This window comes from Syngnathus acus, chromosome 5 (genome assembly GCF_901709675.1).
Source record: "Syngnathus acus chromosome 5, fSynAcu1.2, whole genome shotgun sequence".
Lineage (NCBI taxonomy): Eukaryota > Metazoa > Chordata > Actinopteri > Syngnathiformes > Syngnathidae > Syngnathus > Syngnathus acus.
This window is the reverse complement of record NC_051091.1, coordinates 3,274,892-3,289,845: the sequence shown is the minus strand read 5'-3', so window position 1 is coordinate 3,289,845 and position 14,954 is coordinate 3,274,892. Positions and strand designations below refer to the sequence as shown.

Sequence of the window (14,954 nt, the reverse complement as noted above, 5' to 3'; positions counted from 1 at the left end):
GGAGAGAATATTTATAGCAGATAGTGGTGGGCTGTCCTTTCCTCCTCTAATAATACCTGCAATGATGTCATGTCATTTCGCTTAAGGAGATCCCTTCATTCGATTTGATTTGTGCTGATGGAAACTGTCATGATTGTCTCTACACTTTGATAAAAGCTCGTTTCCTCAAAATCTGAGCTGACATACTGCACGTGTTCATACAAAGCTATTTGTGTTTTCTATTCTACGTCTCCTCTTCAGGTTTATGGAGAGCTGGAATCTATCCAAGTGGACTTTGGGCAAAAAGTGGACTACACCCACAACTGCCCATGATAGGAGGAATTTGTCCCACTACATCCTAAGCAGGGAACTCATCTATAAGCAGTAAAGTGCATTTCACTTATAGTTTGCATATTAAAAGTTGGAACACCAGCTCATGTTGCTACAATGGTGGAGGAAAAGTTCCCCTTTGCAGCACATAAAGAATCTTCCCGGATGATCTGCCTGCAGGTGATGCCTTCATATATGCTGGCTGGACTCGGCATGGTGACGGCCGGCGTTCTGCTAGACCAAGTGCAGGTCAGTGACAATAAATATCGTTTGCAGCCATTTGGCGCACAAGGAACTACAATATATTTGATAGCTGATGCTGACGTTGAAAGTATGCACTTAATTGATTAATGTGTCGTATTTTTTTCCCTCTCACCGACATCATCTTTAACATTCTAAATCAAACTCCTTGTCATCGAAATAACTGTCAAGAAAGCTAACGAGATTCAACAAGCTGTTAACATCTGTCGATGTGCTCATGGAGCTGTCCGACGTGCCAAGATTTGATTTGTGAGCTTCAAGCTGTTTAGCGGTCGCGGTGACCATACAAACAGGACAACTACGTGGGCAAATAGACACTTTGATACAGAGTCTGCAATTGTAGTTGGAAGTAGAATCCAAATGAATAGGATTAGATAGACAAATATGAGGCATATTAATTATAATGATATTTTTGTACAATATGCATCCATTTGCTAGGTTCTGTGCTCCAATATAGGTAATAAATCACTGTGCTATTCTTCTGCAGCCTCATTATTCACACAAGTCAGAAGGGGGAGCAGCTGAGAACAAAGAACCGCTCAGAGCAATGTCCCAAAGTCGAATTTCAGCTGAGTCATTCAGAGTGTGTGTGTGTGTGTGTGTGTGTGTATGTGAGAGAAGTGCGGAAGGTAATCGCTACACTGCAGGCTTGCACATATGTGTATATTTGTAGTTGGCTAACCATACTGATAAAAGTCAGTTTATAGACAGCATGCATGACTTTATTGGTCAAAGAGGACATGCAGGAGGCTTTTCAGGCGACAGCACGTGTCAGTGAGCAGGTAGAGCACCTGCTGCTGGGAGATGCGGCACCCACCGAGGACATCCAAGAGCAGAGCAAGGAGGAGGAGGAGCTATGCAAGGAGCCAGGGCAGAGCAAAAGAGCGGCTTGCTCTGAAAACAATCAAGACGAAGAGAGACCGCAGACCACATGCATTCAGATTCTACCTGGATTCTTCCATCATCACGGACATTGTGATTTCATCTGGACTTCTGACGTCACTCATCTTTGCACTTGACCCTGATTTGTCAACTGAAACAGACATTGTATTATTGCCGTGATGAAACTGAAGAAGGTGCTTCAGGTTCCCCAAGAGAGGGAGGTGTGGATGGAGAATGAGGAGAAGGAAGACATGAGAACTGAGAAGAAGCTGCTGGCCTTCTGGATGTCCTTGTCCTTGCGTACTTGGACCCTTTTGAGGCCCCGTGACAGGCCTGGCTTTCAGCGCTCTGCCTCGGCCGCTCGGCTGATCAAAAGTGAAGTGTGAGGAATGTGTGTGCGTGAATGTGTGCGTGTGTGAGTGTGTGTGTGTGTGAGACAAGAGGCTTCACAGACCTGCTGTCATACTTGAGTGCTTCAAGTACCATTCCATAGCATTACAGATCACGGAGGATGTTCCAGGATCACCTTGTGACTGTCAAAGACACTGTTACCTGTTTTTTCGTTTTATTTTTTTGAATTGAAAGCCAATCGTTTTAAGATGATGAAAAAGAATTGCACAGGATTTCTATTTTTGTGCACGTTCTCCAGCACTGGGCGGTGTTTCAAGAGATCTCAGATGTTTTTATCTTGGTTCCAGCCCTGGTAGGACTGAAAGGGAATCTGGAGATGACATTGGCATCCAGACTGTCAACAGCCGTGAGTGGAAACATCATCCCACACATATACACACTGGAATACTACTTTTTGTTTGTTCATTTGTTTTCGTGTTGTTTAGCTAGCGCTCTCTCATTGCATGGATCAAATGTAAAGTTTTAAATGTCCACAATGGCACTTGTGGTGCTTCCATGTGCAGGCCAACACTGGGCTGCTGGAGGAACCTCAGCAGCAGTGGAGGACAGTTTGCTGCAATTTGGCTCTCATCCAGGTGATAGACAGCATCCGTCCGTCTCCAAGTGTCCTCATCAGGCTCGCATCATGTCAACTTAAGTGTGCTTTTGGAATTTTCAACTCATAAACCACAAAGGTCCAGGCCACCGTTGTGGGTTTCCTCGCTGCCGTGGCAGCAGTGAGTCTCGGGGCCGTGACAAGAGGTCGAGCGGATGTTGTCCACGCCGCCATCCTGTGTGCCAGCAGTGTCACCACAGCCTTCATCGCTGCGCTGTCTCTCGGTCAGACAAATACACAACACAGAGAAAATGTCAACTGTACGTGGTCATTATCTTGCTACCCGAGCAGGCCTGGTGATGGTGGCAGTGATCATCGTGTCCAGGAGAGTGGGCGTCAACCCAGATAACATAGCCACGCCCATCGCGGCCAGCCTGGGTGATGTCATCACCTTGTCCCTGCTTGCTGGGGTCGGCAGCTTCTTTCTCCGCTACAAAGGTGAGAGTTTCATTTTAGTTTTGAAAGCTTTCCCAGGAAACCTTCCAGGGAAAATGAATTGACTCATATTTTCTTTCGCAACAAGAGGGCAGCAATGTCCACACTTTTCCTCCCATGCAAGTTAGGTTGGTTGAAAACATATAGATGAAATGTGATTATTGGCTGTACACATTTGCAGACACGTGGCACCTGCCTCTTGCAGTGTGTGCCTTTTTCCTGCTTCTTGCGCCGGTGTGGGTCCTCATCGCCCGCCGGTCCACAGCAATCAGAAAAGTCCTGAGGTCAGGCTGGCAGCCAGTTCTTTTGGCCATGTCGCTCAGCAGGTGAGTTGGCACTTTTACATTGTCTCCTCTCAGACAAGATTGAGTCATTTGTTTGATTATTTGCAGTGTCGGTGGTCTGATTTTGGATAAGACAGTGAGCAATCCAAATTATGAGGGGATGGCAGTGTTCACGCCAGTCATCAATGGTAGGTAGAACTCAAGAACATGACTTTGATCCAAAACATCTTAAATATATTACAATTCACATGTTTTCAGCTGAGTCAGCAGAGTTATGACATTGAAAGAGACACGTCTGAAGTGAACAGCAGCTGCGTATTCAGTCTTGTGTTTGTGTTGCATCTCTCCCATGCAGTCTCGGCACACACGGCACGTCTTGGCTTTCCTGCTCAGGAAGCCTTTTTGCATTCCAGCGAAGCGCTTCACTGCGGTGATGACTAAAATGCTTCTTCTCTTTGGTCCTACTCGTGCATTTTAGTTCCAAGATGCGCAAATACATGTTCATGCGGTTAGCGCTTAACCCATCTGCTTTAACGTCAAAATATTACAGGTACAATTTGAGTCCATTTGCAAAATAAATTCTGAAGTATTTTAAGTATTTGGGTGTATAACTTGTGGGCTGAGTTGACAAAACAACTATTGTCATGAGTAGGCAGCATTGGGGAGACAATTTCAGTGAAGCAAGGCAAATTTGAGTTTAGTTTCAAACACAGAAAACAGAAAATAGTCACCCTGGGATCATAAAAAAAATAAAAGGTCGACAAGCCAATCTACAAGCCCTACACGCAGAAACAATGATCTGAAAAGAACTGCAAGGAAGCAAGGAAACAAATACATCCAAACTGACGAGACAACAAGGAACATCTGGACAGCGCACAAGTGGCTGATGAAGCTCATTGGTCGGCATGCTGACGAGAACAAGTGGACGTAACCCCTACGAGAAAAATATGCCAAATACCATAAGATACAACAACAAAAAAGTGAAACAAAGAAATAAAAAAATATATATATAAAATAGAGATGGCTAAAACTGGCATCAGCATGTTTCTTGTCCATGCAGGTGTTGGAGGAAATCTAGTGGCTATCCAGGCCAGTAGGATGTCTACCTTCCTTCACTATTGGAGTGTTCCTGGAGCTCTGCCATTCAAAATCAGCACGGGCTGCCCTGGACCCTACGCTACTTTCTTTTCCTCAGGTCCCGAACACAAGGAAAAAAAAAACACTCATTGAATACGCGTACTTAGTTTTCCTTCTGCATCTGCTCAGACATGAATTCCAAATCAGCCAGAGTGTTGGCCATGCTCGTAGTCCCGGGTCATCTCCTTTTCCTGTATATGATCCATCTTCTGCAGGCAGGTCACACGGCCATGTCAGCTGCCTTCATCCTTTGTTACCTGTCGGCCGCACTGCTTCAGGTGAGGTTGAATCTGCTCATTTAACTCATTTGCTTTTTCACCATAAGCTAACGTCGACACTGTATTCCGTATTCTAATGCAAGTGACTGATTGATAGATAGATAAATAAATGCCTTTTGACAAATACTAACATGTTAGAAATAGGCAAGGTCTTAACCATCTGTCTTTCTGATGAGTTGAAGATGGCGTTTGAAAGCCGACGCCGTAATTCCGTAAACCTGACAGATGTGTCGCTGAGACCGACCTGATGCTTTTTCCTCTCACGTCTGACAGTGGACTCTTTAACAATTGAGGATGATTTCTCCATCTCACTGCTGCCATTGACCAGGTGGTGATTCTTCTGCATGTAGCCAACCTGATGGTGAGGTGGCTGTGGCAAAGGGGCTTGGACCCGGACAACTTCTCCATCCCCTACCTGACAGCACTGGGTGACCTGCTGGGAACGGGTTTTCTAGCCCTAAGCTTCAGACTGATTCACAAGACCGACTTGTGAAAGGATTTGATCAATCCAACGTTCTGGGACCCGAACACCCATGCAGGAATTTAGAGTTTGTGTAAACTTAGTCACTCAGCACTTCCTACCGGCCGGTTAATTATGTTGTCATGTAGGCTTGTGTTTAGCTAACTAAGCCCCTAGACACAGACTAGAAACTTAAAGTACTAAAGCTGTGTACTTGCTGACCTTAGCTTTGTAAGCTAACATACTTATAGAAAAATAATGCTGTGCAAAAGTAGATCAATGTTTGACAGCAATGACTAATGCAAGTATAAAAATGTCAAACAAAATATTCCCCTAGTACTTTATAGTTTATGTTATAAGACAGTATTATTCCACCAATGAAGCATTTTATACATCCGCGTCAGTCGGGAGGTCAAAGAGTTGGTTTGGTTTTTCCGCCAAAAATTTGAATGAATCCAAATTTCTTGCTCAAGGGAATGTTTGTTGAAGTTGATGGAATGTAACCAAATGAGGTCATTGCATACTAGTTTGCATATTTTCCAGCTCACTGTGAACAGTATTGATGTATAGTTTATAGTTTTAGTATCATCTCAGTGGAAATATTAAGATGACACAACCAACAAATATCAATGATGCGCTTTAGTGTTGTAATTTTACAACTCTTGTCAGATCTTGCATTTAATAGAGTAATTAAAATGTACTGTGCGGTATTCAGCCTATCAATTTTTCCAACGTCCAAAATGTACGTTTTCTACACTTGCTTATGTCGAGACAGCGGGAAGATTTAAGAGATTTCTATGAAGGGTTCCAAGATGAATGTCATAAAAGATTATATTGCATATTCTGGTGTTGTTGCAATATTTTAGCTCCAGAAGTGTTATGCAAACGGTAGATTGCGCTACTTTTTTCTCCGTGTCTAGAATTGTACATGTTTGTCATGCTTGAGTGTTGCGGTCGCCAATACTTATTCCAATAAATGTTGTTGCTCGATGACGTTTATTTGAAAATTTTGCCAATGTTTGTTGACTGGCTTGATGCAATTCAGTCCAAAACAGCACAATAAATACAAAACAATTTTGTCACAACATTATAAAATGAAACACAGGCACGTTTACAAAACAAATTCTCTGGGGTCATCTAAAGGTTGACCGTCAAAAGGCACATAAGAGACATTCACTGTCCAAAATGCAATTAGAAACGTTCATTGTGCTCTTGTAACATCACCCCCAACAGAGAAATCACATTTGTTGTGCAAATTCACCAAGACAAAAACAAACACGTCAAATTTAAAAATGAATGTACACAATCACAGACTACTCACTGGCGGCGCTAAGGGGGAGCAAGGATATCTTAAAACAATTTGCAGATAAATACAAAGACATTTTTGGAAAATTGGATAAACATTCACTATATGGGGGGGTGGAAAACAGTTCCTGACACAAATTGGAAAACACCCAAAAGTCTGGCCTGGCACTTGGGTGGGCCATCGCATATTTGAGGGGGGCTCCCCACCCCCCCTCAAACTCCACCAGCACTAGTACTCCCTTGAGCACCATAAACAGTAAAATATGAAATCATACCTGTTTTCACCTTGTGCGTCTCGAATGTGGTGGTTCACCCAGTCAAACAAATGCATGCGCGTACGTCGGGTTTATTGTCGTCATCCACCGTTTACGGATGTACAACGCGACACCTCGGCCTGGTCAAAACTTAAGGTATGCTGGCACAGAGTAGTTGAATAACAGGAAGTCCATGCGAAAGAGGTTGTATAGCTTCTTCTGATAGAAGGGGCTGATGTTTAGGAAGAGCTTTGCAGCCATGTCCCCCGTGGTCCTGGCGCTTTTGGACGAGGCAGGAAAGCTGAGCTGGTCCGCCACGCCGGCCAGCCGTAGCACGTAGCTGGAGTCCTGCTCCAGCGTCTCGTATTTACCCACCACGTCGTAGTGGATGAGGCAAGGGTGGCACAGCGAGTGCACCCGCTCCCAGTGCTCGTTGAAGGGTTCCTCGATCTGGGTGGCCGGGTTTACCAGGTAATAGACGAACTCCTCGAAGGAGACATCGTTGCCTTTCTCCAAAGATTCTGGCTGCGGGTTGGGCCTGTGCCGGCGCACTATCTTGGTGCCGTATCGTTTGTGGAAAGCCGTGTTGTAGCTTCGTGTGAATTTGTTTCGGTAGGCGGACACCAGCCGTTCGAACGGCTCGCGCACAAACACGAACTTCAAGTAGGAGCGCAAGCGTTGGTTGATCTGGGAAGCTGAATACTCGGACAAGGTGCGCAGGTTTCCGGAGACGTGGGCCTCGTTCGCCGGTATGCCCAGTGGGTCATGGCGGGATCCGGCGGCGCCGGTCAGGACCATGAGTACCCGTTTCCAGTTGGTGCAGGCCACTTTGGGGACATAGCAGTACAGCAAACCATGCTGGTCATCTACAATCACGTGCTTCAGGTCTTCCGGGATTAGGACTCTACGCTTTCGGGTGTAGGAGCGACAGGCCTCTTCTAAAAACTCCCGCCGGTCCTGATGGATTGCCTGCACTGCTGACTCCACCTACAAAGGAAGACACAATGAAGAAGTCTAAATGGATGGACTGAGTGAGTACGTACTCGAAAATGCATCATTTGGAATCTTTGTAAAAGATTGAAATTTTAGTTGATCGTGCAAAACGCACCAACCAATAGCACAGGGGAACTGTTCCGTCCTGCAATGTGTGAACTCTTTAATAAAATTCAAACTAGCACGTGGACAGTGGTTCAAAGTTCTTCTCAAAGGGAACATCTTTGATTGTGCGAGTCTTGCTTGTTCAGTGCTGAGCTTTTATTAAGAAAACCCCAAAAGCAAGTCTTCAAATGTAATAAAGTTTGAAGAAGATGGATTGTTTTCCATCCTGTATACGTTTCTGCCTCTTAATTCGAAACAGCTTCTGAGATCGGCCGTGATACGCTCTCACGGATGTCAGGCCAGCCCGAGAGGATTGAAATTTATATGCGCTGCACACAAGCTATAGTCTGCGGTGAATCATTTGTGACTGGAGGATGAAACGCAACCAAAGTGATTAGATTCCGCAGCACAGCAACAAAGACAAACGGAGAGGGAAAAAAAAGATGAAATATTCAGCGTGTGGTGAAAACGGCACGCTATAGAAGTCGCCGCTGGATGGCGTCTACGAAATCTGTGTGCATCCCGTTAGATTGACACATCTCTCCATTTGGCTCAATTCATCACTTTGTTTCCTAATGAGTCATTTGTGGTTGATATTTTTTACAGTTTGCTGTAAGGCATCTTTGTCTTTACATTAACTACAAACGTATCCGCCAAGATGACCACGGCGTAGCTCAGCGGGAAACCTTCACTTGGATGTGCCATCCGAGTTTTTAAACAAAACAATCTGGTTCCAATCATAAGATCGGTCCAAATGAAATTGGCAGTAGTTTTACATGACACTGAAACATAATTCTTGCCTTCGTACCTCAGTGATACAAAAACAAATATGCTCTGACAGCAAGACCGTGCAATTTGTACGACGCATCCAACGGCTCTCGACTCGATTTGCTCGTTTTTCCTTCTTTTGCGCTCAAATGTCACGGTAAAGTTCGTCAGTGTCTGCTGCTTGACGTCGCCAAGGCAAACGCATCAATAAATGTCACTGAGGTAATTCAGCAAAGATGTTTGACCTTTTAAGTAGAAAAAGCCTCAGTGATTGGCATGAGTAAGACGCTGGGGAGATTAGGAGAGTTTTGCGTATCGGTCGGGATCTTCATTCAGCGAGGTAAAACCAAACAGAACCTTTGGACCCGTTTTTAGATACACTGGCTCGGATTCAACAGCATAGGCTCTTATATAACCTTTATTTGATGAGGGTTATAGTCAAGAGAAAAGAAATCAACGTTAATGGGGCTAAATTATATGAGAGAGGGTGGAATTTTTTTCCCCCCCAAATTTAAATGTTAAAGTTGTCATCCGAAATAGCAAGATATGTGGAAATGACTCGACAAAAGTATTTGCTAATAAACGAAAGCATCGATTTCTGGTATCCAGTAATCCGAACGGCTTTCCTTCCAAACAATGTGGTTTCCCTGCTCGCAATTACAACGGCAATTTAGTGTTCTCAGCATGAGGCCCAATTGTATATAACTACTTACTAGCTCATAAAATAGTGGTGAGAAAACAGAAGGATGTAGTTGGTGAAATGGAAGTATGGCTTGCTTCCTAACACAGGGAGGCATTTCGTAAGAGGAACCATTTCGCTTGCATCCAAAAGGACACTCAAGCCGTGAGCAACTGGCCCCTACGAAGCGAGCACTGGATGTTCTGGGTGGGAAAGGCTTCAAATTAGAGGAGCAGGCCAACTCTCCCTGAAGAGCTGCAAGTTCTCAAGCAAAAACATTGGACAGCTGATATTAAAAACGCAACGCTCACTCTGGGAAGGAAAACAAATGTGGGTTCACTACTTTTTTTTACTTACCTGGTCACCGTCGTAAAGTGTCTGCAGAGGACTCCTCCTGGCTTTCTGCCCGTTGCTCCTATCCCCAAGTTGCTCCGAGGCTGCGGGAAAGTGAGGAAGCACAAAGTAACAGTCATTAAAACGGACTGGAAGGAGCACGGAGCCAAGTGCAAAGATGGAAAAATAAAACATTTGGGGTTAAAGCATTAAGTAGGTCCACGTGAGGAAAATATGCTCATTACGTTAAATCGGGATATGCTTGCTTGGAACATTTGGAGGATAAAAATAGAACCAGAGGAAAAATAGATAACTACAGGCTGACTAGACACCTTTCTTTAAAGTCTACAGCTCATTTTGATGATGGGAGGATTGGAGACAGTGAAAAGGCACGTGTGCATTTCAACATGTGGTGCAGCTTTGTTGGTGCGTGAAAAGATGTTGGCCTGCAATCACAAAGTGGGGTTGGGCAGAATCACGCAAATTGGACTGTACAGCAATAATTGCATCTCTGGAGTAGCAGGCCACCCATCAAATGTGAAATGAAACAACTTTTGTCAGCTGGCAACTTTCGAAACTGTGCTTGTAAACAAGCTGTTCTCGACTTAATATGAGGCAGGCGCACGACATGAGCCTTATAAACTATTTATTTGTTGGATCATTTTACATTTTATTTGTAAAAAGGAAGACAAAAACACAAATACCAAAAGATGATTTGTGAGCGTAGCACGGACGTGACACCTGTGACAGCTTGTTTACAAGCAAAAGTGACAGCTGCAAGGAGAAAACAAGCCAAAGCAATTTCCAGCGTTGTCATCACAACGAAATTTGAAAATGTATCAACACACAGACACAAGTAACACTGGACGAGCAACACAGTGTGACAGAATGGACATTGAATGTTGGCTGTGATGAAGTCACTGGAATGTGTCAGGTTGTTGTCATGGCAACAGTGAGCTAACATTTAGCAGGCGGCAAGATGCGGGGGGCACACGCCGTAAGACTGATGTCTTTGTGTTTTTTTTATATTTATCTTTGCTCCTGTCTCACTGTGAAGTGTGTGTGAATGTTAACGGGCCGCTCAGCTATCAATCACACAGCGATTGTGAAACATGTAGGCTAGCAATTATATTCGAAAGAACATCTCTTGAAATTAGAGAACATTGGAGCCCCGCTATTTGCGCCGCTGCCTTCTGTTTAATGTAAGACAGTCCTCCCTTCCCTCCCCCTTTCAATTTGCATTTGTCCAACTTTTGGGTGTGGAATGCATTTCCCAAACAGTACAGTATATCCGCTGTTTGTGAAATCCCACAGCCCCATCCCACCCACTGTTGCACTGAGATTCATCCAGAAAAAAAAACAACACGGAATTGGTTTAACCCTGTCTAGACCCGAACGAGCAAAGGCCTTCTCGCCTCTGCATTCCTGTTCAGAAACAGGAGCTTTTGCAAAAAATGCAAAATATATAGAAGACGATGTGTGTTAGTCAGGTCCGGGTCATAAACGAACCTCTGTTTTTAGGTCCCTTCCCCACCTCCCCCCTTCTTCCCATTCCTGCCAAAAAGCTTTACTGAGCGAGAGACTGTACAAGGGAAGGCCTGATCTTTTTGCCCACAAATGTGTGTTTGAAGGGTGTTAGCGCAAAGGCAGGGCTTGTGGGTGGTGCCATGAGTATTTTTTGATGCCTTGGTAGACTGTATGCAGATGAAGGATTAGAGGTCATTTGCATATGTAACATCCCATCTGTTGCAAACTAGTTGCATATGCATGCTGTAAAAAAAAGGGTGCAAGGAGTGCAAATGTTAGTGTGGAGCCTCACATATTGCTATAAAGTTTCCTTTCAGAAGTCACATGTAATTTTGAAAATAAAAAAAAGAGGGCACAAACTGGCGCGGTGAGCGTACTGCAGCTGATGCTAAAGTTCGGAGCAGATTTTTTTAAACAATGAAAAGGGAGAGAAATGTGGAAGATCCTAACAATGCCAAAAACATAGCTAGAGCTGTCGCTAATGAATATTTTTTTATCGATTATTCCATTGATTATTCCATGGATTAATTGGATAAAATGTTATTTTGTATGAAGTGGTATTATAAAACCACCACCAAATTTATTGTTTGGTATTATTTCGTGATAAAAACCACGATGTAACAATTAAACAATATCAATCAAGTGGGATTAATGTTGTACTCAGCAAACGTTTTGAAACTGGTTCAGTTTGTGACGCATTTATTGGATTCTAAAGTAAAAGCAGATGTTGATTTTGTCATTCTGTAAAAATCAGTGGAGCATCACCTAGCCGCCAATAAAAAAAGGTACTGTACCAATAAGTCCCATTTTGTAAAATCACTCTTTTCAGCACACAGCATCTAAATCTTGATTTATTGCGTGAATGAATTTTATCGAAGCAAAGCTAAAGAGAGGCAGTTAAAAGTTTGTTTTAATATGTGACTGTTCTCTGTTAGGTCTGTCAACACTTGACTCTATTGACTTAATCGATGATGCCAAAGCAGAACGAAAGCAAGCTTTTATGAATGCAAACTTGGGAAACTACTCGAAGTGCATTTAATTATGATATTATTTCACTTTCAAATTGTCAATGTGCCATTGCAAATGTCCCCCCTCCTCATTGTCCAAAATTAAATAGATGTAAGCTATAGATTGTAAGCACGCAACACAGTCAATGCAAACACTTGACAAACTCTCGCACAGCACATGAGGCAGGTCCGTTTGGATCCATAACAACTGAATACATAACTCTCATTTCATGTTGCATATTTTCGGGAGTAACTCCCCTACCTCCTCCCACCGAGCAGCACGGGAGATATACGTTTTCTTGGCATCGGATATTTCAAGGTAGTCTGTATCTGAATGAGGCCATTGTGTGTGATGGCCAAAGGACCTGGAAAAGGTTTGTGGCCTTCGGGCAAATTTCGCAACCTGCCGGCTGCCACCCAATTGACGAAACACGAAGCAGTTTGCTCATAAAATTGTTCCTCACCTCATTTCTGCATGTGACGAGTTTGTATCATTTTCTACACCCTATCTACGACATTTTATTTGTGTTTATTGTACAAACAGGAAGCGATGCCTCTAAATCAGGGTTGGTGTAGGCACCAGGCATGGCTGTCCGTGGTATCTCTGCATCACTTCTGTCGGTGTGCTTTTATTAGTTTACCGTAAGCAGTGTATAAAGTGTTCATAAATAGTGATTATTGGTGACAGAAAATACACACTTTGCACAACACCAAGTACAGATCCATGCACGCTTTATGTTTGTGCTTTAAGCTTGATGGCTTGTTGCCTCACAGGAAAAAAAAAAAGATCTGGTTCAATTTTGCCTTGGGTTGCACTATGCGTACTTGTTATTTTATCAGCACCCATACGCACACCTTTGCGTCTTTTTTCTATATGTACTCATTTATGCATATCCAGCATGTAAAACATGTATACATCTGCACGACACACCCACATACGTATGCATCAACACATTTATATTTAATGACTGTACAAATACAGTCGGCATTTAAATGCCAATATTTCAATTGAAGCGATTCTAATGGGACACTTTGTACAAACTTTCAAGCTCGCGGCGGAGATGTGTGGCGTCATGCACGCGGTGATCCCGATGCGTTATGACCCACTACTGAAAGGAGACACTTTATTTCATCCAGAGCTGCCGCAAACAATAAGGCGAAAGTATAAGTGTTGTTGTGATTGCATTATTGTATGTTCGCTTGTATTAATGTTATTTCACGATAAAGGTTCTGTAAAGCGCTTTTTGGTTGCATCTGTTGTGAACGCACAAAATAAAGATAGATGAGAGAATTTGCAGAATTTTCTACTCACCTGGTTTTACATTGCTGTTGAAATAGAAAATGACCATCACGAAGCATCCTAGACTCAGAGCAAAAAGCATTCGAATGTTTTTAGGTTTCCTCATCCTGAATCCTCAGGAGGAGACCGAGCTGACGACCAGTTCTTGCAGGGGTTCATGCAAAAAGGTGTTTTTGTTCGCTCGGACCGCCGGCTGTCTATTTGATGATGGGCATCGATCTGTCTTTCTGACCTTTGCTGCTCCTTAACTTCCAGAGCATCCTCGCGTGTCCAGTGATGAAGAAGCGGGATCGGAAGCGCAGGTTACCCCGGTACCGAAGCCAGTCCGAACGCGCGTGTTAAAGCAGGCGAGGCATTGTGTTAAGAGGTGCTCTCGACGCCCGGGTGGCTTCTTTCCAAAGGGTCCGTCCGTGCCCAGTTAACTGTTCCCTCCCCAGCCCGGAAACAGCTGCTGAACCTTTCAAAATAAAACGCCCACATTGCCCTTCAATACAATTACAATGTGATATCATCATATCATCATGCGTTGCTAATTTCGGATTTGGTGAAGCTAGCGCTAATGCAAACGAACACTGATTGGATTCTAAATATGATATGTCATTGCTAGTTAGGGACTGGAGCGATTAATGATGAAACTGCCTGACAAAATGTGATTGTGGGATATTTCAGTGTTCTGCACCCAGCTGTATAGTATAAATAAATTTTAAAAAATGCGTCGTAGTGATTGTTTATCGTAATAAAAACATTTCTTATGAAACGTCTGTGTGCTTTTAATTTGGAGATGATAAATTGAACAGAATTGTTTTCCTGTAACACAGCTTGGACGCACGAGACATATTCATATTATGTTTGGCTTCGACGTTGGAAATGTTTATTCCACAATAGGGGCGTGCAAATGCCCGATAAAGTGCAATAATATTATCCTGTAATTTGTTTGCTTGTGTCAGCAAGACATTGTAGTTCTGCAGTGCCCCCTAGTGGCGTTTGTATAGAAGGTTTGTAGTTGTAGGCAAAGAGTAACCTGCAGTTAAAAAAGGGGAATTTGGTGCAGTTTACTTGTAGCTGAAGAAAAGAAAAGTTGCTGTCGTAGCAAGAGAAACGAATAATAATAAAACATAATAAAGTTTATGGCAATAAATAGTTTATAGCAAAAAGAACCATACTTGTAGGAACATTTTCTTGATGTTACTTTTGCACCAAATTGACCTCCATGGAGCAACTAAAAAGCTCATGTCACTCTGGAGCAGTTAAACAGGACACCGCCCCAGAAGAAAATGTTCAAAGTAAATTTTTTTGTGGTGCTTCCTGAACATAGCAAGATAAATCACTGTTTGTCGAGGTAAAAGAATGACGAAAAAGTCAATATCTTATCAATGAGTAGCTACAAGGAATACAAAGAATTTTGTTTTGAGCATCATTTACACCACATGATCAGTGGATAATGGTTGAGTCACATCAAAATGAAAATGTCAGGTTGGGTTACGCAAGTTCGGCACTCCCCAGTGACGAGTGTGCTGTAAATTGCAAGTCAGAGTGAAACTGAGATTGCGATTAACTGGAGTCCTGTTATACAATCGACTGTCAGCAAATGTATGTAGTTACTAATTTTGTGCTCACAAGACCTGCTTGGA

At 43.3% G+C, this 14,954-nt stretch overlaps 2 protein-coding genes across 5 annotated transcripts; one reads left to right on the top strand and one right to left on the bottom strand.

The window, feature by feature from the left end:
- The first annotated feature begins 69 nt into the window (after window positions 1-69).
- On the top strand, window positions 70-6,042 carry LOC119122937 (solute carrier family 41 member 1-like). Of its 4 annotated transcripts, none has more exons than XM_037251637.1 (10): window positions 70-558; window positions 2,102-2,209; window positions 2,367-2,438; window positions 2,538-2,682; window positions 2,750-2,896; window positions 3,075-3,219; window positions 3,286-3,365; window positions 4,238-4,372; window positions 4,444-4,592; window positions 4,921-6,042. In XM_037251637.1, exons 1-10 carry the CDS (start codon window positions 427-429, stop codon window positions 5,083-5,085), a joined length of 1,278 nt encoding a protein of 425 aa, XP_037107532.1. In that variant the 5' UTR covers window positions 70-426; the 3' UTR covers window positions 5,086-6,042. The 4 variants fall into 4 exon arrangements, with proteins under 4 accessions (XP_037107532.1, XP_037107534.1, XP_037107533.1 ...); XM_037251639.1 differs by having other exon boundaries at window positions 4,943-5,082; XM_037251638.1 differs by having other exon boundaries at window positions 4,775-5,061.
- Window positions 6,032-13,743, bottom strand: LOC119122941 (carbohydrate sulfotransferase 11-like). The gene is made up of 3 exons (XM_037251644.1): window positions 13,336-13,743; window positions 9,514-9,593; window positions 6,032-7,598 (listed from the first exon to the last, which is right to left on the bottom strand). Exons 1-3 carry the CDS (start codon window positions 13,427-13,429, stop codon window positions 6,756-6,758), a joined length of 1,017 nt encoding a protein of 338 aa, XP_037107539.1. The 5' UTR covers window positions 13,430-13,743; the 3' UTR covers window positions 6,032-6,755.
- Window positions 13,744-14,954: the final 1,211 nt, after the last annotated feature.